The sequence below is a fragment of the Coturnix japonica genome, chromosome 23 (assembly GCF_001577835.2).
Source record: "Coturnix japonica isolate 7356 chromosome 23, Coturnix japonica 2.1, whole genome shotgun sequence".
NCBI classification, from domain to species: domain Eukaryota; kingdom Metazoa; phylum Chordata; class Aves; order Galliformes; family Phasianidae; genus Coturnix; species Coturnix japonica.
In genome coordinates, this window is record NC_029538.1 from 1,864,207 (window position 1) to 1,888,809 (window position 24,603).

Consider the following 24,603-nt stretch of genomic DNA (forward strand, 5'->3'; position numbering starts at 1 on the left):
AAAGGGTGAGCTTTGCTCTTATAGGGCTGTGGCATTTGGGGAACGCTGCAGCACGGGGGGCACTACCCACACATGTCCCCAGCAGCGCACGCTGCCCTCCTGCACCCAGCTCCTATCTGCCTTGTTTGGGGTTCGCTGTCACCTTGGGCAGGGCTCCAGTTGGATGCGCTGCAGGCAGGAGGGGTGAAGGCCGTTGCTGCAGGGACAGCGCTGCTCTCCTTGCTGGGTCCTTTTTTCCATGTAGCTCCTGAGATGTCAGCTATATTTTCCTCCTTTTCTTTTTTTTCTTTGTAATTTTCCCCCAGTTAACTCCCATAACTGCAGACCCTGTGTTTGTGCTGCTGGCTTATCCAGAGGGATGCAGGCACATGAAGTCCCCATGGCTTCGGTGGGGATGTTCTACCAGGGGGTGGGAGCGCCTGGGGGGACTTTGCTTTCACTTTGCTTTCTTGCTCTCCTGGGGCAGCTGATGAGCTTTACCTGCAGCTCCTGCACTGCTGTAAGTGCTGCTGCAAGCTACAGGCAGCAAAGCATTGGGAGGGAGCACAGGGGTACCCCCAACCCCAGGGTGCTCATGGTGGGGCAGCCCAAAGCCATACACTCCACCCCCCCCCACCCCAACATGGTCCCATCCTGGCTCTGGGAGGGCTGTGCCTGTTGGCTGCTGCCAGCTCCCTGCCCACCCAGTGGTCCTATTTAAGCAGAGCAGTGGGTGGGGTGGGTGGATGCAGGATGGAGGGTTGGAGGTGGATGGTGGTGCTTGGGGCTGCAGCGCTGCTGGGTGAGTACCCAGTTCTGGGGTGGGGGGTGATGGTTGTGCCCTCTTCATGGGGAGATGTCCCTTAGGCACTGCTGAGTTTCTGCCCTGTCCCCATGGCCAGGGATGAGTGGAGACCCTTCCCTACTGACCCCCACCTTCAGAATCCTCTGCCTCTGTCCTGGATGGGCAGAGTGGGAGTCCTCCTCTGCATCCCCTCCCCATTCTGTCCCCTCTTCCTGGGGTTTGATGCAGGCATTGAGCCAGGGACCAGCTCAGCTGCCAGCTCTGCCCTTGAAGAGGTGGGCAAGCAGCATTTTAAAGGGCTTTAAAAATTATTGCTTCCCTTTTATCCTTCCAGGAGCAGAGAGCAAAACTCCTCCAGAGAGACCCACGTTTGGAGATGTCTACCATGTCAAAGGTACTGCTGGGGGGTCTGGCATGTCTGGGTGCTGCTGTGGGTGGGATTGATGGGGTCTCACTGTGGGGTGCCCACAGGAGCCATCAGCCTGCCCTATGCTGAGATCAGGGAGCCCTTTGAAGCCTGGTACAACCTCAGCGGGGGAATGAGCCGCATTGAGTACTATGGCGGTGGGTGCACAGAGCTCATGGCCACCCCACTCCTCTGCTCCCCATGGAGCCACCCCAATGGCAGCACCGTGGCTGGAACCCGGTGCTGTGCCATCCCCAGGCCAAGTGGTCACGTTCCAGTTCGGCTCCATGGGGCCCTTTGGTGCCAGCTTCAAGGTGACACCGGAGACCACGGAGACGGAGGTGAACGTCCGCAAGTGCTTCCGCATCAATGGCACCGACGGGGACCTCATCACCCCACAGAGCGTCTTCCCCAGCCTGGAGCACTTCAGGGTGAGCCCAGGGCATGGGGACGGGCAGTGAGACAGGGGAGGGGATGGGACAGCGATGGACACAGTGGTTCCCACTGGAGCACCCAGTGAGAGGGCAGAAGTGGTTGGGAATGGGGCAAATATGAGGCCAGGTCCAGGCCTGGCACTCTGGGGATGCGGAGGCAGCGCGGTGTTGCTGCCATTCCATTCCCAGTGGGTGCGGGAGGAGCAGTTCCATGGGCAGCAGTGCGCCGTGTGGCAGAACATCTCCTATTGGGGCCATAAGAAGAATGTCTACACGCTGCGGGTGGGCAGCTCGGAGCACGGCCCCGTGCCTCTGCACTACGAGGTGCGGGGCTACAACAGCCTGCTGGGCTCCCACTACGACAAATACCAGATCGAGTACAGCACCTTTGGGCACCACTTTGCCCCCAGCATCTTCCAGCTCCCACACGGTGAGCAGCTGCTGCCACCCCAGAGCCCTCCTGGGGATGTGCCTGCATGAAATGCAGCTCTGTGTCCTCCTCTTTAACTCGCTTTAAGGAAGTTGCATGCACCCCCTAATCTGGGTCAATAGGTTTAGTGCAAATGACAACTGTAGTGATGCTAGTGCATCAATGGAACCCCATTCTGGTGCAGTGCAGGGATGCTCCAGCTCTGCTTGCAGATGCAGATCCTGTATTCAGACCCTTAGTATAGGGTGGGCACTGGGCGTAGACCCTGCATGCAGACCCCTATATAGGGTGGGCACCCCATGGCCTGCAGGTGCCATACACCCTGCTGTCCATGTTCTGAGGCCGCAGCCCCACTCTGTGCCCCATAGGTGTGCAGTGTGAGCACTGGCCCACAGCCGGCCCCGAGCACCGCATCATGGCCAACCCCATGCAGGAGTTTGTGGGGACCGCCCCGCAAACAGAACACGTCCACCACCGCCTCTTCCACCACTATAAGGAGAGGTTTGGGAAGCGCTACAGCAGCGAGGAGGAGCACGAGCACCGCAAGCACACCTTCATCCACAACATGCGGTGTGTATGGGGCAGTGGGGGGAGAGCTGGGGGCTCAGTGGGGCTCCCACAAACCCATAGCATCTCCCCATGGCCAGGTTTGTGCACTCCAAGAACCGCGCTGCGCTCTCCTACTCGCTGGCACTGAACCACCTGGCTGACCGCACAGCACAGGAGATGGCTGCAATGCGGGGACGGCGCTGGAGCGGGGACCCCAAAAGTGGGCAGCCCTTCTCCATGCAGCTCTATGCCGGCCTCGTCCTGCCCGAGAGCCTGGACTGGAGGCTGTACGGTGAGGAGGGACCCAGCCCTGCTGGGAGCATGGGCAGCCCTCACCTCCTGCCTCAGTTTCCCTTCACACCCCATCGGTTGTCCCGCTGTCCCCAGGCGCCGTGACCCCAGTGAAGGACCAGGCTGTTTGTGGGTCCTGCTGGAGCTTCGCCACCACGGGCGCCATGGAGGGGGCCCTATTCCTCAAGGTGGGAGCAGGGACCCAACACTTTGGGGTGGTCAGTGGGTTCCCATCCCTGTCCCTACAGCGTGTCCCCCCACAGACAGGAGTGCTGACCCCACTGTCCCAGCAAGTCCTCATCGACTGCTCCTGGGGCTTTGGGAACTACGCGTGTGATGGGGGTGAGGAGTGGAGAGCCTACGAGTGGATCAAGAAGCACGGCGGCATCGCCAGCACCGAGTCCTATGGGCCCTACCTGGGGCAGGTGAGGGTGCTGGGGGTGCACACACCCCATCCTCCCCTCCAACATTATGGGATGCAGGGAGAGACTCCTCCAAATCTTCCATCTCTTTGTTGGTGGATGGATGCTCCCCTTTGGTTTGGTTATTGGGGTGGGTTGGATCCCCTACAAACCTGCCCTGGACCATGAAGTCACCTCAGTGTCCCTTCCCAGAATGGTTACTGCCACTACAACCAGTCGGAGCTGGTGGCCCCACTTGCCGGCTACGTCACCGTGGAGCCAGGCAATGCTGAAGCTCTGAAAGCTGCACTGTTCAAGCACGGCCCCATTGCTGTCAACATTGATGCCTCACACAAGTCCTTCACCTTCTACGCCAATGGGGTCTACGAGGAGCCCCACTGTGGTGAGGGGGTGGGGGCACCCAGTGGAGAGGATGGAAATGAGGATGGATGTACATGGGGATGGTGGGGATGATGCAGGTCAGTGGATGGGTGGCAATGGGTGGAGATGGGGATGTCTCTTTTCTGTTCTCCTCCCAGGCAATGAGACATCAGAGCTGGACCACGCAGTGCTGGCTGTGGGCTATGGTGTCCTGCACGGCAAGAGCTACTGGCTCATCAAGAACTCCTGGTCCACCTACTGGGGCAACGACGGTTACATCCTCATGGCCATGAAGGACAACAACTGCGGCGTGGCCACCGCTGCCTCCTTCCCCATCCTCGCCTGATGGGACAGCCCCACGCAGGCACTGTCCCCACCGTGTCCCTGTATGCAGGAGAAGGGATAGCAGAGGGACACAGGGTCCTACAAGGTGGCTGTGGGGTGGAGGAGGGCAGCCAATGCTCTGTTGAGGTATTTTATCAATACAACAATAAACATCCATAGAGAAGTGATACCATCCATCCTGCTGGGTGTGCTCACCTTCACCTGATGGCATCCCCCTGTATCTGTGTGTGTGTATGGGCTGCATCCTCCCCAAAACAGGCTGTGGTTGCAGCGAGCAGCTCTGCCCCATAGCTACACCCTCATTGTGCCCAGCAAACAGCCGGGGGGGTCTGCTGTGTTCCCTCACCCCAGGCAGCACCGCGGTGCATCGTCCTTCCCTGATTGCTCCCGATTGAGGGTGGCAGGTCATAATATTTTCTTGTTTTCCTTCCCTTGTTCACCTGCTTATTTTACAATTTGCTGCACTGATTTCTGAAGTGGTCTTTAATCATTCCCAGCAGGGGTGCTGACTCGAATTCACGTCTGGGAGAGAAACGATCACCGTGCAGGAATAATGTGGTTTATTCCGTGGGAGTCTGGGGTCTCCAGATCTTTCATTCTCTTGGCTGCAGTCAATAAAACACGCTTTGACTTTCAGGGAACCGTGACTTTCAGGCTCCCTTTGGATGGGTGATGCTGTGAATTTGCTGCTGAACACGCAGGAGGCTCCGGGAGCTGCAGGCTCTGCACCCCCAGAAGCATTTATCAGGAGCAAGATATTTTGCATTTGTGGCACTGGGGACAGCAGAGGCTCCAAGTGGGGGTTGTTGAGCAGGGATGGGACTTTCAATTAAGGTCGGCTTGTTTGCTTTGGAAAAGGATTCAGGGATGGAGGTGTCTGAGAAGAACAGCTGCAGAACTGCCATCCCAGAGTGGTTCTGGGGGGGGGGAAACACCCCAGATTTGGTACTGGAAGGTGAAACAGAGCTGAGCTCGGTGTGCTTTGAAGGCAGTGAGTGCTCCCTCCCTCCCCCATCCCAGCCCCACATCATTACCTGGTGCCTGTAACAGCACTGCTGCAGAAGCACAAGGTGTGATTTGGGGGTGAGGGGCTCTCCTTTGGCACAGCGGGTCCTCACGTGCCTGGCCACGTGAGTGTACATGGCTGGGGAGCACAGGGCTCTGAGCTTCTCCACTCATCTCGGCAAGGACTGTTTCCACTCTGCCAAGCCAGAAGAGGCAGAGCAGGACTTTGTGGTGCGATTCCAGCAGGGCTGGCAGCCTCCTGGCTGCCCCTCTGTGACCCCAGGCCCTGTGCCACCACAGCGTCCCCATGATGAGGACATAAACCTGGAGGGGGCGGACAACCCTGGCTCCATGCTGGGCTCTGACCCACATGCTCTGAGCCCTGTGCTGGCTGAGACATGGAGTGAGATGAGACAGTGCAGCCCTCAAACAACACCCCCCCTCCCCAAGGCGTTTTGTTCCAGCAAAATGTGCATTCTGCGGGTGAGAGCATTCAGATCTGCAGGATCAATCTGTCCACACGTCCAGAAACTCAGGGCAGGCTGCATTTGCCAAGGTAAACGATCCCCTGAGGAAGGGCGGCGGGGATTTCAGCTGGGTTTGCTTCGCGCCCTGCCCTGGGCTGTGCTGGATGCTGCATTTCCCTCCAGAGACAGCTGTGCTCCGACACAGACCTCAGTGCAGCAATGCCAGGTGGCCACAAAACTCACTCCAGCCCCAAAGCTCTGGCTGCCTTTCAGCGCCGGATGAATTATCTGTGAAAACCTCTGGTGGCTCGCACAAAACAAGGTAATTATTCAGAAAGCAGGGGGACACTGAGAGAGCCAGCACATGGAAATATTATCTGCGAGTGATTTACAGAGAACCACAGGCAGAGTCGGAGAACAGCAGCTGGATCAAAGCGGGTTTGGCAATTCCTTGGCTCCCAGATGCCTCCATCCGAGCGAGGCTGTCATGAACTCCCAGTTGGGGTCAGGGCTCCTCGGGTTGCTCTGTGGACAGGAGGACATGTGTTGCACAGCCTTTACGATGACAAAGAATACGATGAGGGGCTGCAAAACTTGCTTTTTCCTCATAGAAACCACAGCGTTTTGGGGTACGAGTGATCGCGTCCAGAAAGACCTAAGTGGTCACATGGCCTCTGCAAGATAGTTTGCTCAAAGCTGCTTTGTTGCTAACGAGGCTCTCCTGGAAAATCACTGAGGCAGCGGCTTTCGAAACGTTTCTTCTTACACTTCCCTCAGTAGCAGCTTTGCAAACGCTCTTCCTCAGCCAAACGTCCTTCCCTTGGCGACTGCGACTGCTCATGGCAGCTTTGTTGTTCTGAAATGAAACAGCTCCTCTTGCTCAGCTCCAGAGATTTCCAACACACCCCCCTTTTCTCCCCCCAGGACTTCTTGGAGGTTTCATTCCTTGTAACAAACTCCTCACAGCGTTTAGGTTTTCCAGGTGTGCCATCAAACCCTTCCACAAGTCCTACAACCTCCACCCTATTTCCCTACCAACCCCCTGAGCAACCAGGAAGGGTTTTGTTTAACTCTCCCCACCGCCTCTGCCAAGCTCTGCCTTCTGCTCTCACCCACCGCTATTTCCCAATCACCATCCATGCACAATGCAACAAATTTCATGAAATTAAGTCTTTCTCCTACATGCAGCATATTTGCCCGGTGATTAGAACCAGTCCCCGAGGTAGCCAAGCACAGCAGAATTTCAGTTTAATATGCACACCCACGCAGCCTTACTAAAAACCCAAGACACTCCCCCGGTCCTTCTCTGGAAAGGCTGAACACTGCGGTGAGCATCTCGTATTTCAGCTCCACCACTCACACAAACCACGGCTGGGAATAGTCTGTAATCCACTGCACTAACTAAAAACCCAACCTGAAAGGTGGGGAAAGAAAAGGATCCCAAAGGTTTCAAGGTAACCCTGATAGCCCAACAGTGTTTGAGAACACAGGAACGTCAGGCAACACAAAGAGCAACTGGATCACAGCGCTGTGCCATCATGAACACAACCACCAGCGGTTGCTGCTTCCTCTTGGGTTTGCAGAGTGAACTTTCAACTCCCAAGTGCTTCAATCCCCTTGTTTGTTTGGGCTGTGCCTTCACAGCACCTGGGAATGTCACACTGCAACAACGACAAAGGCTCCATTTAAAAAGCGGAGCAATTACCCGCTGTTTGCACAGCAGATGGTTCTCCCTCACCTCTCTGCAGCCCAACCTCACACCCCCGAAGCAAAATGGAGGCAGTTTTTCCCAACAGCGTGAGCTGCAAACTGCAGCACCCAACCAACCCGTGGTGTTAACGCATCCAGCTGCAATTTACATCGCTTATCCTGCCCCAAACGTGAGGAGATCCACCCCTGCAGATCACAGCTCGCCTCAGCTCTGCCTGCAGCTTGCAGACGTGCAACTGCCCTCACAGCAACCACCATTTGGAGCAAAAAAAAGGAAACAACCCTGCGAGGCAGTTCTGCTTTTGCTGCAGACGCCACCTCCTGCTTTACTCTCCCTTCCTTATCCTTTAGCTCATACATCTGACACAGCTGTGGCTGCGTTATGGCGTCCATCAGCCTCCTCCTGGCTCTGCTTTCAGGCTGAGCAGCCCTACAGCCTCCACCTCTCCTTCCTATAGCCCTCATTGTCCCTCAGCACCCTGAACCCAACCTCCTCTCCCTCCCATTCTCCCATAGGACAGCTATAGCTTCCCCTGAGCCCTCTCCTAGCTTAGTAATGCCTTTCAGCCCAAGCCAAAGCCCTTGCTTGAGGCCTTTGGACAGGCCTAGGCCCAGATCCATGTTGAGAACCAGGCCCTGCTCCCTGCCCTCCCCCTTCTGCAGGCCCTGACCCCTGGCCAGGCCTGTCCCATCTCATCTCCTGCCCTCATCCCAATCCCAATCCCAATCTGTTGCCCACAGCCCATCTCTGTGCTCACACTCCACCCTGAATCCAACCTCCTCTCGCTCCCATCCTCACACAGGACAGCTATAGCTTCCACTCAGCCCTCTCCTAGCTTGGTGATGCCTTTCCCTATCTTTCAGCCCAAGCCAAAGCCCTTGCTCGAGGCCTTTGGACAGGCCTAGGCCCAGATCCATGTTGAGACCAGGCCTGCTCCTGCCCTCCCCCTTCTGCAGGCCCTGACCCCTGGCCAGGCCTGTCCCATCTCATCTCCTGCCCTCACCCCAACCCCAATCCCAATCCCAATCCCAATCTGTTGCCCACACCCCATCTCTGTGCTCACACTCAGCCCTGACCCATCCATGCCCTCCCCTCCCTCTCCCCTCTCCCCTCAGGCTCAGGCCTAGCCCGCCCCACTTCCGCTTCACGGCTCCCCTCCCCCCCCCCCCTCCGCGCAATGCCTTCTGGGCCGCCCCCGCCGTGCGCGTTCCCGCGCGCCCTCCCCGCCGCCCCGTGCGCGCCCCCGCGGCGGTTACATCACAGGAAACGCGCCCCGTGTGACGTCACCGCTCCACCGCCCAACGCCCGCGGAAGGGAAATTCCTTGAGCGACGTCTGAGCCGACCAATCAAAAACCGGCCTCATTGTGAGCGATGCAAAAGGAAAGCCAGATGAGATGCGCGGATGCGTCGGTGCGTGGGCGGGCTATCAGGCGGGCGGCCGAGGCGGTTTGGGTGCGCCTGTCAGCCGCGGCGGCGGATGGCGGCGCTGTACGCCTGCACCAAGTGCCACCAGCGGCTTCCCTTCGAAGCGCTCAGCCAAGGCCAGCAGCTCTGCAAGGTCCGGGGGGAGGCAGAAAGCGGGAGGAGCGGCTGGGGATGAGGGATGGGGGGGCGGAGGGTCATGGGGGGTCACTGAGGGTAAAGGCCTCTGAGGGAAGGCTCGGGTGGGGGGGGAAGGTAAAGGGGATCCTGAGGTAGAATGGGGTGTGGGGAGGATGGGGGGGCGGGTGTGAGGTGGAGTCTGGAGGGTACTGGAGGAAAAGGGGGGCCTGGCGCTAATAGGGGGTGTGATTTGGGGTGGAGGGGGCTCTGAGACAGGGAAATGGGTGGGGTCATGAGGTGAACTGGGGGGTCATGGGGTGCAGCTCGGGTGAAATTGGGGGGGGCCGGAGGTGAATTGAGGGGGGGGACTCCTGGGGTGAATTGGGGCGGGTCCTGAGGTGATGGGGGGGGTCTTGGGGTGATTGGGGTCCTGAGGTGGATGGGGGGGTCAGATGAGGTGAACTGGGAGGTCTGAGGTAAGATTGGGGGGTCTTGGGGTGAATTGGGGGGTTGAGGGAACTGGGGGTCCTGAGGTGAATGGGGGGTCATGGGGTTGAATGGGGGGGGTCCTGAGGTGAATTGGGGGGTTCTTGGGTGAACCTGGGTCGCTGAGCCTGAATGGGAGCGGGTCATGGGGGTGAACATGGGGGGTGCTGAGGTGATTTGAGGAGTGATGGGTGAGGGGGTCCTGAGGTGAATGGTGAGAGATCATGGGGTGAATTGCGGGGGGGGGTTCTGTGGGTGAATGGGGGTCTTGGGGTGAACTGGGGGATCCTGAGGTGAATGGGGGGTTTCTGAGATGAGATGGGGGGGATGCCTGGGGTGAATTGAGGGGGGGGGGTCCTGAGGTGAATTGAGGAGTGAATTGGGGGGAGTCCTGAGGTGAATGATGAGGTCATAGGGTGAATGGGGGGTTCCTGAGGTGATTTGGGTGTCCTGAGGATAAAGAGGCACCTGTGAGGAATAGGGGGGGGGTCCCCGAGTTGAAGGGGGGTTCTTGAGGTAAAGTGGGGTGTAAAGGGCTGAGGTAAAGTGGGGGTTGGTTCAGAGTTCTGAGGGCATCCTGAGGTAAAGTGGAGCGTCCCGAGGTAAAGTTCGAGGGTGTTGAAGTAGAGAGGGGGTGCTGAGGTAAATTGGAGGGGTCTTGGGAGTAACTGGGGGGCCTTAAGTGAAAGTGGGGAGTGCAGAGGTGAGATGGGGATACTGGGGGAAAGTGGGAGTGGTTCCTGGTGTTGAGGTAAGGGGCCTTTGGGGTGGTTCTGGAGATAAGTTGAGGGGTCTTGAGGGAAGGTGAGGGGGGCAAGGGGCAGCAGGAGTGCTGTGTTTGAGGGAGGGTAGTTGGGAGGGGATTGGGGGCACTTAGAGGGCTGCTAAGGGGGAGGTCCTGGGGGCTCCTAGGGTGGCTGAGGCCTTGGAGTGTAGGCTTTTTGGGGGGCTTAATAAGGAAAAGTGTAGAGGGGGGGCTTGGGGTGAATGGAAGGTGGTGGGTGGGGGCCACAGGGATGGGGTCCTGGGGGCATTTGGGGGATGATGGGGGTGAGGGGGCAGTTGGGAGAGCATGAGGGGCTTGGGGGTGTAGTGTTGGGGGATTATGAGGGGCTGTGCATTGAGTGGGCACTTGAGTCAGAAGATCTGCGGTCATCAGAAGGGCTGCTGGTGAGGGTGGCTCATAGCAAGAGGGGAGGTGTGGGGCAGCTGGGTGGTCCCAAGGTGTTTGTGGGGACATTTAGGGGCAGCTTTTGTGGTATCTTGAAAGGGGGAGATCAGTCCTGGGGGACAACCTGAGTGGGGAAGAATGAGATCAGTGTGTTGGGGAGGGGAGAGAGCTGGGCTGGAGGGCACAGGAAGCTTTGGAGAGCAGGGAGGTGAATGACTGTGATAGGACTACATGTTCTGCACCGGAGGTGAGGCCAGCTGTGACCCTTGTCTGTGGGCGTTGGGCACAAATAGCCCCTGTTACAAATCACGGTTTACTTCTGGGTCACCCGTGACACACGGCATTCCTGTCACCCTTCCTTTGCTCTCAGCCCTTCTAAGAGCAGAGTGAGTGTACAGGGAGGAACCGTTTGGAGTTGGATGAGTGTGAGTGTGTGTGTGTGTGTGTGTGTGGTGGGAGTGGAGGTCAGCAGGAGAGCTGGGCATTGGGGAAACAGCATGTGGGAGAAGCACTGCACCTCACAGACTGCTGTATTATTGCAGGAGTGCCGGATTGCACATCCCATTGTTAAATGCACTTACTGCAGGACTGAATTCCAGCAGGAAAGGTAAATGACTGATGTGCTGGGCAGGATGATGGTTTCCTTAGGACGGATGCACCTGGCGAACCGTAATGTTTCCACACCTTTAATGGCTGAGCCTGATTGTTGTTGGGGGAGACCTTTGGCCTTAAACGTCTGCTGGGCGAGTCAGTGTGCCTACACAGTGTCCTTAGATTTGCACTAGTGCTTGGTTTTTGGCTTGGTCAGCACTCACCAACATCTTCCAATGAAGGATCCGAGGGAATCTTCCCATGAGTTTTCTCCTACCTGATTCTGGTATCTAAAAATCATGGGATGTGCTTCCTATAGCTGTGATCCTGCCTTCTGCAACTTGTGTAGATTACAGAGGAAGGGTAGGTGAACCCAGGAGCTGATGAGCATAACTTGTGCAGACTGTTCTTTCCTGTGTTTGTTAGGCAAATATACCTCTGTGCCTGACCTGCCTTAACCTTGTAATCGAGCACAGACCTCCTCCAGAAGTGAGGCTGTCACCGGTGCTGAATCATGCCTGCTGCCAATTAGGCAGTGATCAGACACATGCATTTGTCAGGACAAAAAACTGACGTCATGTGGGGATGCCTTGATTAAAAGGTGCCTCCTAGGAATTCCACTTTTTGCCAGGTTATCCTCAACCAGAAGGGAATAGGAAATGCACTTTGGTATCAGGGTCCCTAGTGAAGCTGAATGCAGTCTTGCCACTAGAGAGCCTGGGGGAGGCTGGGATCCTAACCACATAGATGTTGTTTTCTTTGGGGAGGTGTTAATGACGTGCTTTGTCCTTCTTCTTCACAGCAAAACCAACACAATATGCAAGAAGTGTGCTCAGAACGTGAAGCTCTATGGCACAGTAAGTGAGCGGGGCTCACCAGCCTCTTCTGCTTTCATCTTTCTCGCCTTTATGCTGCCGAGTCCCAAAGCACTTTATGGGCTGGCTCTGTTGTAATAGCATGATTGATCAATAATATGCAGATCTCAAGCATGAAGCTTTTACCTTCTCTTTTAGTATGGAAAAGAGCAGCTCTGCATCATTTTAGGTCATGAAACGAACCATTCCATATTTAACTGAAACAAGAGCGTGGTCGTACAAACTGAGGTTGCAGTGCTAGATCTGTTTTCCTGCTTGTGTGAAATCTGAGGCAGAGATTTTGATTGTTTCTGTTTTGGTGATAAATATTTCTGAACATTTCCTAACCCTCGATAAAGGTTGTGTGCCTAAATAAACTTGGCTAGAGACCTGAGGTCTGGATGCAGTTATGTCTCCTGGATCAGTGTTACACTTAGCTTGGTATAGGGAAATAGACGTTAAGAAGAGCTGGGGGGAAGGGGAAAAAGCAATGCCAATAGTGTCATCAGAAGGCACTGCTATATTGTTCTGTCTTGTCTCTTTAAGCCAAAACCTTGCCAGTACTGCAACATCATCGCAGCGTTTATTGGCAACAAGTGTCAGCGTTGCACAAACTCAGAAAAGAAGTATGGACCTCCACACTCCTGTGAGCAGTGCAAGCAGCAGTGTGCCTTCGACCGGAAGGATGACAGAAAGAAGGTCAGTATCTCTGCTAAAGGAGGCTGAAAAGGTAAAGGGGCTGGTCACAGTGGCTCTAACCTCCTTTCACAGATGTCTGGTGTTTCTAAAGGGGATGCCTCTTGACTGTAAAATGCTTTTTGGAGTTGAGTTGTGCTCCGGGAGCTGTATTTTGGTGCTGTTTAGCCTTTGTGCCCCTTTGTTCCTTTGCCAGATCTTCTGAGAAAGATCTCTTGAATTTGGTATGAGGGTGAGTGAGGGGGCAAAGGAGGAGGGGCCTGCAGGGTAGAGGGGTGGGAGCAGTACTGCTGCTGTAGCCTGAGGTGCTGGAAGCGTGTTCTTCCACAACTGTCCTGTGGCTCCTGCACATCCTTTATTTAAACAACATCAGAGCTTCTTGCTTGTGTATTTCCAAAGCCTGCTTTCCGCAGGCTATAAAGATCTACTCTTTGTTTAGAATCTTGTCCAGGTTTGAGCAGAAATTGTGGCTCTTGTGCAGTGCAGTGACTGCCCTGTCGTCTGCCATTCCTTGGCTTTCCTTGTTCAGAAATCCCAGTGGAGTTAGACTGTCCTGTTGATGTCCTGGATGTTGTAAGACAATCTGTAAGCGAAGCTTGAATGAGACTGAAGTTAGGATGAGTTAGCTGCTGTTAATGAGTGCATTGCACCAGCCATGCCAAGTGGCTTTCTAAGCACTCAAGGGATCCTTTTTGAATTGCTGCTTGTTTTTATGTGATCTTAAAGCCTGAAGCTGCTTCTTGTCTTCTCTGCTTTGTTTGCGGGCAGGAAGCAAGACAAAAATGTCTCTCTTTCATGCCCTCCAGGTGGATGGAAAGCTGCTCTGCTGGTTATGCACACTGTCCTACAAACGGGTCCTACAGAAGACCAAAGAGCAGTGCAAGCACCTGAGCAGCTCCTCCCGGACCAGCCTGCAAGAGAAGGAGCAGTACAGCAGGCTCAGCAGCAGCAGCCATTATAACAGGTAGCCTGCACAGGCTGTAATGTTGTGTAGGGCTTCCCTCTAGGGTGAGCAAAGAGAGTGCCTGGCCTCAAAGTAACATGGAGCAGCAGTTTGGCAGTTGGCTGCTGTTGGGGTGAATGTGGCTAAATCAGGCCTCGCTCCTTTGTAAACAACTGTGGTGCAGACTTGTGACCTGACAGTTCTCAGTGATTCACCTTGTATACAATTAAAGCTAAGCTGGGTTGTAATTGAAATACAGATAATAAGCATGAGTTCCTCACCTGCCTGCTGATTGGACCGACACGTTGTTTTCTGTTTATTTTTAGTCTCCAGCTGCTCTTCAAGGAGTGATATTTATTTTTTTTTTTACTGTTCTTTCTTGCACTAAGAAATCTCATTTGAATAGGTTGAAAGTGGGTGGGAATGTGTATTTGCACCTCTGTCTCTGACTGCAAGTCATTCAGGCTCTGACGTACCGTTTCCTTGTTTTTCTAGCCAGAAAACCTTATCCACCTCTTCTATTCAGAATGAAATCCCAAAGAAGAAAGCCAAGTTTGATGCCATATCTGCCAATGGTGACAGGTGAGCCTGTTATCTGGGGAGATTGTGGGTGGGCGGGTGGTCTTAATTGCTAAGTTTTATAGAAGAGTTCTGTGTGAACAGTGGGAAACTTGATGCTTAGAGCAGGGATCTTGGGCTTTGGGATGTCTAGGGGCTGCTTTAGCAGCTTCCAGAATCTGACAGGCCAGCGTTAGTGAGTGCTTAGACAGCTTTGGAAAGGAAAATAATACCCAGTGCCTGTACCTGTTAGAACAGAAGCTGCTTGTTGGCTGAGCTCCCCAGCAGACACAAAAACTGCAACCCGATCAACTGTATCTTTCGCTGCAGCTGCAGGGCAGGGCTGGCTGTTGGCTGCACCGTACAGTTGAGCTGTGTGGTTTTTGTGCTTTCTGGGCTCTCAGAGGAGAGATGGCCTCAGAGGAGAGGATCAGAGCCCACCTCCTGCTTCCCCTCCTGCCTTCTGGGGGTGGGACAAGCAATCAGGCTTTGCTTGAAAGCAGCCAATCCCATTCTGCTGTCACAGTTTGTGCTGTCGTTGCTGACTGCACATGCAGCAGAATGGGAGGCACTAGCAGAAACAGGAAATTGAGATGGATTTTATTTTTATTTTTTTATTTCATGCTCTTGTACATGCATATTTTCATTCCTCCCTTTCCTCTCTGATTCTCAGCGTTCCTTCCTCTCCCGAGATGCTTTGCCCCCCTATCCAGAGTGCCCCGTCCACGTTGGCGCAGTGGGCTGCTTCCCAACAGAGTCTCGGTGCCCACCATTGTCCTGTTTCTCAAGGCACTGACATCCTGAAGTGAGATCACCTGTTGTTTTCTCCCCCCCTTGTTGCCCTCCCTCCCTGGGAACTGTCTCACACATGGAAACTGTCCCTCTGAACGGATCTGCTTCCAAACAGCAGTGAGATGGGAGCGTGGTGCAGGCTTCTCAGTGCCAAGGGGTCTGTTAAACCACTGGTAACTGGAGGTCTTTTCTCCACAGTCACACATTACGTCTCTCCTGTTGATATCTAGTCAATGTCTGTTAATATACAAAATGCTGTTACGTGATATAGAATAATTTGATAAGGCAGTGGTTCCCGCTGAGCAATCTGCGAGACCATTTATCACAGAATTTTCAGTTAAAAGTTGGAAGACAAAAATCAGAGTTAACTGTGGCTTAGGAGCTTCCACTTCATCTGACTGCTTTTAATGCTGGTGGAGCTGGAGGAGGGACTGGAGGCAGATCTCTGCAGCAAGGTGTAGCCCATCTGTACTGCTTTCCCTCTGGAGCCCTGTTATCCCCCTGCTCCCCTCCTGAGGCTGCAGTGTGGGCTGTAGGACAGGACCAGGTGATTTCACCTGCTTGCTAAAGCCTGGGGTGAGACAAATCCACTGCTGGCTTAAAATATCCGGGGAGCAAAAAGTCCTGTGCTCTGTCATCAGATGCTCAGTCGTTTGTTTGCAATCAGGAGCATGAATTAGAAGAACCAACTGCCTTTATTTCTATTTGCTTGTGTCAGATGCTGTCAGCCTGGCTTCTGCCAAGGCTGTGCTCCTTGCCACAGACTTTTTCTGATGAATCCCAGTAACAAACTGTGGGTAATTTTAGCAACTCCTAAAGAGCTCCAGCTACATGCTGTGGAAAATGCTGCAGCTGCCTTAAATAGACCCCTGGCTTTATTTCTTGAGTGGAATAATAATGGTGCTTCACTGTGCTTGTGGAGCTGCGGAGGATGAAGCCCCCAGCAGCCTCCATCCCTGCACCATTTTCTATGAGGGTTTCCACCCCACAGCCCTCCTGGAGCTGCAGGCTGGGTATGGAGCTCAAGGCTGCCTTTGTTAGCACTGTTCTTACAGTGTGTCTCAGCTTCTGGCTCCAGCCAACCTTGTGCAGCCTTCAGCCAGACAAAATCTGGGCACGCCTGGGCTCAGTGAGGTGCAGCTTACCCCAAATGGTTGCTCTTTTGTGGATGCAATGGGAATTTCTGTGTCCTACTGAACTGCTTCTGAGCTCTATGCATTTGTGTTTCTGAGCAGAGGATGCTCTCAGTGCCTACGTTCAAGGGGCTGAGCATTTTCCAGCAGTCATTTAATGGGTGGCTTTGTGTGATTCTGGGTGGGCTGTGAGTGAGCAGCCCTGCCTCACTCCGAGCAGTGCTCTCCAGCAGCAGCTCTGGGTGCAGCTCCCAGCACATCCTGCCTTATAAACCTCACTGTTCTGCCCATGCCCTTCAGCCCTGCACCCCATACGTGCATGAGCACCCCAGTTTCACCTGCAGCCCGTCATGCTGATTCCTGAATGGACTTTTGAGAACTGAGTGTATTTTTGTCATTGGTGAAATCTGGATGCTGGTTTGGTCAGCTTGCATTGTGCCCCTTGAATAGCAGAACCTTTAATCTTGGCATGTATTTTGCCTAATTTCATTCATTTAACAGGTGTTGAGGGTAAGGCAGCCAGTTTGCTTCCTGTTCCACTCAATGGAAAGAGGCAGGTGCCTTTGGAAGGGCTCCATTTTTAACTCCATCTCCAATGAAAGCAATGGGAGCTCATCAATTTGCTTTAATTAGAGGCATGAATTTTAGGCTGCTCACACATGGAGAACACACATCCCTCCAATCAAACCTAAAGGGCTGCAACCCTGATCTCCAGTTTACTTACAGAAATAATGTGTCTGGGGTCGGTTGGTTGGTTTAATGTTTAATCTGATAGTTAAAGGAGGGCAGAGATGTGCCTTTGGCATTTTTCCCCCTCCTTTGCAGGAGGCTGGTGGCCTTTCTGTCCCTTCTCTCCACTGGGTGGCAGGGCCACTCTCACTCCATGGCTCTATTTGCTGCAATAGAAGCTGCCCAGGAGTGAACTGTTCCTGCCTGAGCTGCTAAGGGAAACGTGAGCACCTCCCAGCACTCTGCATCACCCCAGGACATGGCAGCAGGGAAGCTTGCCTGGGCAAGGGATTAGTGCAAGCCAGTTTGTTTTGGGCCAGAAGAATTCAGTGGGGAAGAGCTGAGGGTTTTCTGCCCTCTGAGCAGGCTGCTTCTTCCCCCCCCCCCAATCCTCCTTTTGTCTCCCTTTGCACTGAGTGGGACGTGAAAGCTACTGTTAGAAAGGCACTGGAGCACCCACAGAGCCTGTGCTTTCAGGGAGCTGCACTCAGGCATGGTTTCATACGTGCAGCCTGCACATATGGACATCTGCTCTCAAGAGCTGCAGTGTGACGAGCCAATAGCAAACCCAGAGACCTGCACCATCCTAATGGAGCGGGCTCTGCTGTCAGCACGCTGCAGCTGTACAAAGCAAGCTGTCCCCTGCAGACAGCTCTGCCCAGCTCTGGCTTTCCCCTTGCCAAGCTTTCTCTCACTGCTGCAGTACTGAGCTGTGCCTTTCAGGTTGGTGAAGCTGCTGCCCATGCTTAGTTCCCCTCTGTAAATCCCCAGCACAGTGATGGAGAAAGGTTTTCTGCTCCATTCTTGCTCTCCAATCAGTGTAGGCTGTGCTTTTAATTAGAAAATGGATTCTTTCCAGATGCTGGAGGAAACCTCTGTGTGTGTAACCAGTGCTCCGTCCTGCTGTATAGCTGGGGATTGGGAGCCTGGGGGTGCTTGGGAGGCAGCACTGGGGGGGCTGTGTTTGCCTTTAGACCTGCAGTGCCTTCCTCCAGATGCAGCTCCCAGTTTTAGTGCTGAGTGTGAGCTTCAGGACGCGTGTTGATCTGCTCTGCAGGCTGCCAGAACATGTCAGCATTCAGGTATCCCGGGCTGTTTGTAGCAGTGGTGCTGTGTGATAACGGGCAGGCTTTAAATAACCTTCTAGGTGGAACTTTGTTGTCGCTTTTATTACTGTTCGGTTTTTATACATGGCAATTTCAAGTGTGTGGAGCTGGGAGCGTGCTGCCCTTTTAGAGCCACGAGATAAAAATCAAGCTTACCATTACAGCAGTGGGGAACAAAAGGCAGGCAAAGATCAGGTGAGCTCTCTGGGCCTGTGGCTGCAGCTTATCATATCTTACCATCTGAAATGCAGCTGTAGTGCAAGGCTGTGGATGGCTGCCCTGATGGCTGGGTGTCTGACTGGGAGATGCCTGGATTACCTTTATAGGGTGATTTACATCCAGATGGGTTTTCAGCTGTTGCTTAAGTTTAGCCTGGGCTGTCTCTGAGCAGATCCTCAGCTATTTCTGTCTTCCTGGAGAGAGTCCTGTCTGCTCTGCAGTGGTAACCAGGCTTCTTCCTACATTGCTGTATCACGTAGGGATCAAAATACAAAAGTCCAGTGTGTCTTTTTCCCTTTCCCCCTGCTGAGGACAGCGCTGACTTTAATCTAGGTGTCTGTTCTGCCTTTGTTTGTTGAACTTGGAGGTTGTTTGTTTCTCTTTTGTGTTCCCTCCTTGCCAACGTGTTTGTTTACATTGAGTGAGAAGTATTGCTGGACATCCAAGGACTGCCTGTGAGCTAAGAGAGTTCCTAAGTGATTGCATAAACTTTCATGAGCTCTCTGATTGCTGTCCTCAGCTCTTTGGTTTGAAAATAGATCATTACCATTTGATTGCTGCAGGTGCCAACTGGTGTGCACCATAGCAGCCCCGTGTCCCTGCTGATTGTGCAAGAATACAGCTCAGTTTATCACACTGTTGCTTGTCTTTGTAAGCACTTCCCAAACTCCCTGTGGCATTCAGGGCAGGGGTGCAGGTAACACCTCCAGACGGTGCTTGCAAGGCACAACGTGTGTCCTGGAGCAGTTCCCTTTCTTACTTTGAGTGCAGTCTGTGTGGGAATTCCTCTGCCTTAGTGAAGAGAAGGGGTTGTGATGAGAGCTATTCCCTGTTCTTTGCTGCAGTTTTTCTCCAGACCTCGCCCTGGATTCTCCTGGCACTGACCACTTCGTTATCATTGCCCAGCTGAAGGAGGAGGTGGCTACTTTAAAGAAGATGCTGCACCAGAAAGATCAGATGATTTTGGAGAAGGAGAAGAAGGTACAGCCCTTGGCTTGCTTCCCCCACCCCCAGCACGCTGACAGCTGGCATGTTCACACAGATCACACTCAAACCAAGTCTAGCTTTTCATACTGCAGTCAGCAGAAGCCTTTCTGGCTGCTTCCATTCTGCCTCCTCTTCCAAAGCTGAAGAGGCTTTCAGGACCCACCTGAGGGAATCATTTCATACAGGGTCATTTTCCAGCCACTCTCTCAAACATCCATGTGGGGACAAGACCCAGAGAAATCCTACAGCTCTGTGCAGAACAAGAGCAGAACCCTGGGTGCTTCTGTGCTGCCCTGTGCAGCTCTGTGATGCTCTGTTGGTCCTGTTGCTCTCCCCCTGCTACCTCAGTGTGTTTCCAACCTCATCCAGTCTCAGGCAAATTCTGCAGAGGCACTTTCTTTGGCAGTGTTGAGAGCAGCCGCTTGTTCCATCTCATGCACTCTTTGTTGGTGTGTCTGCAGATCACGGAGCTGAAGGCTGACTTGCAATACCAGGAGTCACAGATGAGAGCAAAGATGAACCAAATGGAGAAGACGCACAAGGAGGTCATGGAGCAGTTACAGGTGACAGCATTTTTGTTTTAATTTGCTGAGCTGAGCTGCACCCAGGAGTGACTGAGGACACTCCTGATGGGAACAAATCATGAGCCTTTACACACAGCTCTGCTAATGCTCCTCAGCCCTGTCCTCCAGCCTCTGCTCTGCCTGGCAGGCCATCCCCCAGCTCTACACCAGGCTGCAGCTCTACCCCCTACTTATATCCTCCTTGCTCTCTACTTGGACTCAGCCTTACTGCATTGTAAAGTGCTGCGCTGTCCCCCCTACGGGCTAGATGGGAACTGTCAAACTCCTTTGACTTATTGCCAAAATCAGGTTTAAACCTGTTCCTCCAGACTGCAGAACCTTTGTCAGCTCCTCACACCACGTAGCTCTCAATGTGATTTATGTGACCAGTAACCAAAGGGAACAAAGATCAAGAAACAACTGGCGGTTTCTTCAGCGCTGTATCTGTAGTCCAAATAAAGAAGTCCCTGAGCTGGAGGGAACAGGGAGAGCAGGATTCTTGTCACGGCCATGGAAACACTAGACAGACTATCAGCATGAATACACTGCGAGGCACTGAAGAGATGGGGTCAAAGGGGAGCTGGTTAGAGTCAGACTTAGAAATGAACTTTGCACCCCTTTAATTACCCCGGGGTTTATAATGATCTCAAGCCCGAGCAATGAGAGGTGGGAGGGGATGAGACAAAAGGCTTATGCTCCTGCTGAGAAAACAGCCCCTCCTCCATCAGCACACACCCAAGTTAATTATTAGAGAAGACAACAGGTTTTGGAGGCTACGGTTTTTGTCAGGGAGCTGGCATCCATCACAGTGCACTGTGTGAAAGCTGGGATGGCTGCGTGGTGTGCAGGGGGCTGGGAGGTGATTCAAGGACTGATGGCAGCCAAAGCCTTGGCTCTGTGTTGTGCTTCCTTGATCCTGTGCTGTCTGCTTCAGCCTAGAGCTGCTCCTATCTCAGATCATTGGGTGGCCTGCAAAGGAAGGCTTGCTGTTCTGAACACTTTCCCTAAGTGTTTCCAAGACAGGGCGTGCTGGTCACCCCGTGTATGGGAGGAGTATGTCCTGATGCTGCCTTTGCTGCAGTTATAAGAGCATATTTATCTTGAAGGCTGTCAGACACCTTCCAGCAGCTTTAAACACGCTCAGTTCTGAACAGAAAGAGGAAGCATCAGATCCACAGGCAGGTTTGCCACCCTGCTCTGCTGGCTGGAGAGGGGTTTGTATGTCTGTCCCTATGGTGCTGTCCTGTCCTTAGTTCGATGGGACTGCCCTGACCTCCTCCTTTCTGTTGTCTGAATGTTCTATTTCAGCTGCTATTGACTGAGGCTCTGGAAACATTCCTCACCGATTCCAAAATAAAAGTTCGAATCCTCTTGTTGTGCTGGAGGGGCCTCAGAGTGTTCACATCGTTCACTTTTTGAATGTGCTCCTGGTTTATTTTGTCCTGGTTTATTTTCCATGGGGGGGGAAGCAATTTGGGCTGTGTTCTTTTAGTATGTAGGATGCAAAAGGAGCTGCTTTACCACACGCAACACTGGAGCTGAGGGTTTAATTGCTCTAATAACATTTGCATGTCCAATCAAACCAGTGCAGAAGGGCTGTATCTGGTTTTGTATGGGTTCTCCCCTTTCCCTGCTGAAATAGAATAAATGTACCGTGTAGGCTGCAGGTGGGTGAGCTCAGAGCTTTGGTCAGAGAGGCTGCAGAGCCTTGTTTGTGAGTTGCCATCGTTTGGGATTTGTTTCAAACAAGAGAGAGTCGTGTTTTGGTGCTGTGATGTGCTCATAAGGCTCCCTGTGGGGATGCAGTCAGTGCTGAATCCTGGTAGGACATTGGCAGCACCTCAAGCTGAGGGTGAAAGAAAATTGGAGAACAGAGTGAGCTCTTCCTCCTCGCCCTCTGGATGTGGGTGAGTGTGTGAGATAGGAGACTTGTGCCTTTGACTTGCTGAAACAAGAGTCAAGATGGGAGCTTGAGTCACTCTCAGCTTCTCTCCACCGCTTCTTGTGCTGCCAAAGCGCAGCGGCTGGTGGGAAGGGAAGGAAGGAAAGGCAGCTCTGCTGACCTTGGTGAGTGTCCTTGGCTGGCTCGGCGCGTTTGTCACATTTCTCTATGGGAGCTGTTAAGGTCCAGCCCACGTCTCAGTTACAGCAGGGGGATGAGAGGGGGGAAGGGGTGGGAAGAGCCCATTTGGAGTGGTAGCAGTGAGGTTCTTGATGTGTGCTGTGGTGCTGCACAGCAACACCTCCCTCCTTTCTTTGCCAGCAGTTCTATCCAGGCATTGCTTGGACCCTGAGAACTGACGGTGATCCCTTCCATTAAACACCCATTTTCACTGTGTTTTCAGGCCAAGAACAGAGAACTCCTGAAGCAAGCAGCTGCCCTATCCAAGGGCAAAAAGCCTGAGAAGTCGGGAGCAATAACCTCCCCTTAAAACCAAACCCACAGTGTGGGAGCTTTCCCCAGCATTAGCCAAGGAGTCTAGGAGACCCGCCTGATCGCTGGAAGCCAAAACCTCAGTGTTGTCACTACCCCACTGCTGTGGACTCGATGGAAGCACCTGGGGTGTGTTGCCTTTTGACAGCATGCTTGAGTGTGTCTGGTCTCTGAATTCTGTGCTGCATCATGGCGATCCGTGGGGAGAGGTCCCAGGCACCCCAAATATCCCCCCCTTGAAGTACTGCTGACTGGAAGAACTGACCAGTTAACTACCACTGCCAACTCTTTGTATTAGCAACCAGGAACCTGCTGCATTACAGACTGCTTGCTGGTTTCAGACCTGCTGCTGTGAGGCGATAGCCATGGCCAGTTGTTGTGCAGATGAGACAGGAGCTGTGTGCTGGGAGCTTGATGCCTCTGAACTGTTCCCTCTTGGAAAGGAAGCCGATCCATCACCAGCCCTACAGCTCTTACTGGAAGGTTGTGCCACTGCTGAGAACGGTTCGTCCATCCTTTTGAGAACGCTTCCAAGATGGGGGCTGTTGTATTTATCTTGGAGGGTTTGGGGAGGGGAGGGGGGGAGAAGGGAGGAATTTGGTGTGGTTTTTTTTCCTTCTTTTATTTTCCTGACGTCTGCTTGACACACTTGACTGCTTGGTTTGGGGTTTTGTTACTGTAGCTTTTGGGTTATTACCAGAGGGTAACGATACCTCCCCAGACCCACCTCATCCCCTGGTGCCACGGTTGCTTTGTGGCCTCTGGGGCTTGATGTGACTGAGCTTTTACTCCATCTCTTACATCAGGACGGTTCGAGGCTCAGCTGTTTGCTGCACTGAGTTCACCCTCTCCCCCCTCCTTCCCCTGCCCCTCTGATGTAGATCTGCCCCTTCCAGATGTAGAAGCAGAGGCCAGCTTGGCTCCAGGAAAGTGCTTACAGAGGCAGCGTCCCAAGGCAGGAAGCATTTCTGGGGGCTCTCCGGGGATGTTTCTCACTGCCAACCCAAAGCCAGCAGAATCAAAGGGCTACCAAAGCTCCCAGTGCTTCTCAGAGATGGGGTGAGCAGAGCCCACAGCCCCTTTAGCAGTGGGGGCAAAGAAGCACTTGGCAATGGGAGGAAGCAGCAGGTTGCTCCCTGCCATCCCAGCTCCATGCAGGGCGTGAAGAAACAGCTCAGGGCTCGGAGGAGGAGGATGAGGAGGGGGTGACCCCTATAGTGTGGAGCAGCACTGAGGGCAGGTAGCGAAAAGGAGAAGCAGGGCTGCCCGCTCTGCCAGGCTTTTTATTCAGCTTTCGACTAGACTTTGTGATAGGGTTTGATTCCTGCTCTGAAGCTGACTTGACTCAAAGGCACTTTTTGATGGTGTTTGGCTTCCGCCGCGGGGGGAGCACGCGCTGCAGCATCCGACACTGCCACATCTATGGGGGGGTGGTAAAGGGGGGGGGGGGGTTGGTTCTCTATTTGCTTTTCCAAGAGATTTCTGAGGTGAGGGAAAAGGGGAAAACAAAACCCAGAAGGGTTGTTAACGCTTTGCCAGAGAGCAACAGCTGCCAAATCCCCACCTGATTTTATACTTCACTCGTTTTTAGATGAGGTGCATGGGTGGGATTGGTTTTTAACCTGGGGGGGGGGCTCTGCTTTTCTTTCTGCTTCCCTCCACAAACAGACTCAGCTTGGGGTGGGGGGGGGCGAGGCCCTATGGGTTCTATTGAGGTTTTCTGTTGTTCGGGGTTTGTTTTTTTCATGGTGACACAGAGAAGTTGAGTAGCGGCTGATTTGTAGTAACAACCACCTCGTTTTCTTTGTATGTTTGTAATAAGGGAGATTTTAAAAAAGGGATGCTTTGATTTGTACCAAACTCTGACAGATGTTAAAGCGTTTTCCATGATGCCCAGCTGTGTGTCTCATGTTCTCTTTGCCTTCAAGCAAAGCACTGGGGTGCTACTTGGTTGTGTTATATCCCCCTTCCAGGACCGAACTGCTGCTGTCAGACCACAACCACAGCAACATGACAGAGCACAGACTGTTCTCCATAGGAAACAGAGCTCTGTGCTGCTTTTAAGGTACAGATGTGAACTGCCCAAGGAGGCTGTGGGTGCCCCATCCCTGCAGGCATTCAAGGCCAGGCTGGATGTGGCTCTGGGCAGCCTGGGCTGCTGGTTGGTGACCCTGCACACAGCAGGGGGTTGGAACCAGATGATCATTGTGGTCCTTTTCAACCCACTTCCTTGGGCTTTTCACCCCAGCTTTGCTGGATGTGAGCGCAAGGAGCGATCTGGGCTTGTTTCCATAGCAGGCAGCTCAGCAGAAGTGTGCCAGTAGGGCTTCACCTTATCTCTGCTGAGCACAGCACAAACCTGCCCGTATCCTTGAGCCTGCCCACTTAGCCCCGTTTATAGCAGGCAGGGAGGCAGATAAGAGCTCCATTGACCCAAGGCTCAGTGCTCGCAGCCTCCGTGCCCCCAGCTCTGCACCTAACAGAGGCTTTCAAAGGGCCAAAAGGAGACTTGTCCATTCGATCCCAGTCTCAGCACTCAGCCATTCAGCCTCCCTACCCCAGACACCTCAGAGCCCCAAGGGCTGCAGTTCCAG

General features: G+C 53.5%; 2 protein-coding genes across 5 annotated transcripts; both read left to right on the forward strand.

Moving 5' to 3' along the window:
* Positions 1 to 722: 722 nt before the first annotated feature.
* LOC107324070 (digestive cysteine proteinase 1-like) lies at positions 723 to 4,946 on the forward strand. 3 transcript variants are annotated; one of them, XM_015883759.2, is made up of 12 exons: positions 723 to 781; positions 1,119 to 1,178; positions 1,256 to 1,348; positions 1,449 to 1,621; positions 1,814 to 2,054; positions 2,423 to 2,624; positions 2,702 to 2,895; positions 2,991 to 3,082; positions 3,158 to 3,319; positions 3,509 to 3,698; positions 3,835 to 4,070; positions 4,519 to 4,946. In XM_015883759.2, exons 1-11 carry the CDS (start codon positions 733 to 735, stop codon positions 4,020 to 4,022), a joined length of 1,644 nt encoding a protein of 547 aa, XP_015739245.1. In that variant the 5' UTR covers positions 723 to 732; the 3' UTR covers positions 4,023 to 4,070; positions 4,519 to 4,946. The 3 variants fall into 3 exon arrangements, with proteins under 3 accessions (XP_015739245.1, XP_015739244.1, XP_015739243.1); XM_015883758.2 differs by having other exon boundaries at positions 4,522 to 4,946; XM_015883757.2 differs by lacking the exon at positions 4,519 to 4,946 and having other exon boundaries at positions 3,835 to 4,197.
* A 3,682-nt stretch (positions 4,947 to 8,628) lies between these two features.
* On the forward strand, positions 8,629 to 23,905 carry FAM76A (family with sequence similarity 76 member A). 2 transcript variants are annotated; one of them, XM_015883685.1, is made up of 10 exons: positions 8,629 to 8,763; positions 10,947 to 11,011; positions 11,798 to 11,852; positions 12,396 to 12,548; positions 13,352 to 13,509; positions 13,984 to 14,070; positions 14,720 to 14,851; positions 18,871 to 19,006; positions 19,474 to 19,575; positions 21,921 to 23,905. In XM_015883685.1, exons 1-10 carry the CDS (start codon positions 8,683 to 8,685, stop codon positions 22,005 to 22,007), a joined length of 1,056 nt encoding a protein of 351 aa, XP_015739171.1. In that variant the 5' UTR covers positions 8,629 to 8,682; the 3' UTR covers positions 22,008 to 23,905. The 2 variants fall into 2 exon arrangements, with proteins under 2 accessions (XP_015739171.1, XP_015739172.1); XM_015883686.1 differs by lacking the exon at positions 14,720 to 14,851.
* Positions 23,906 to 24,603: the final 698 nt, after the last annotated feature.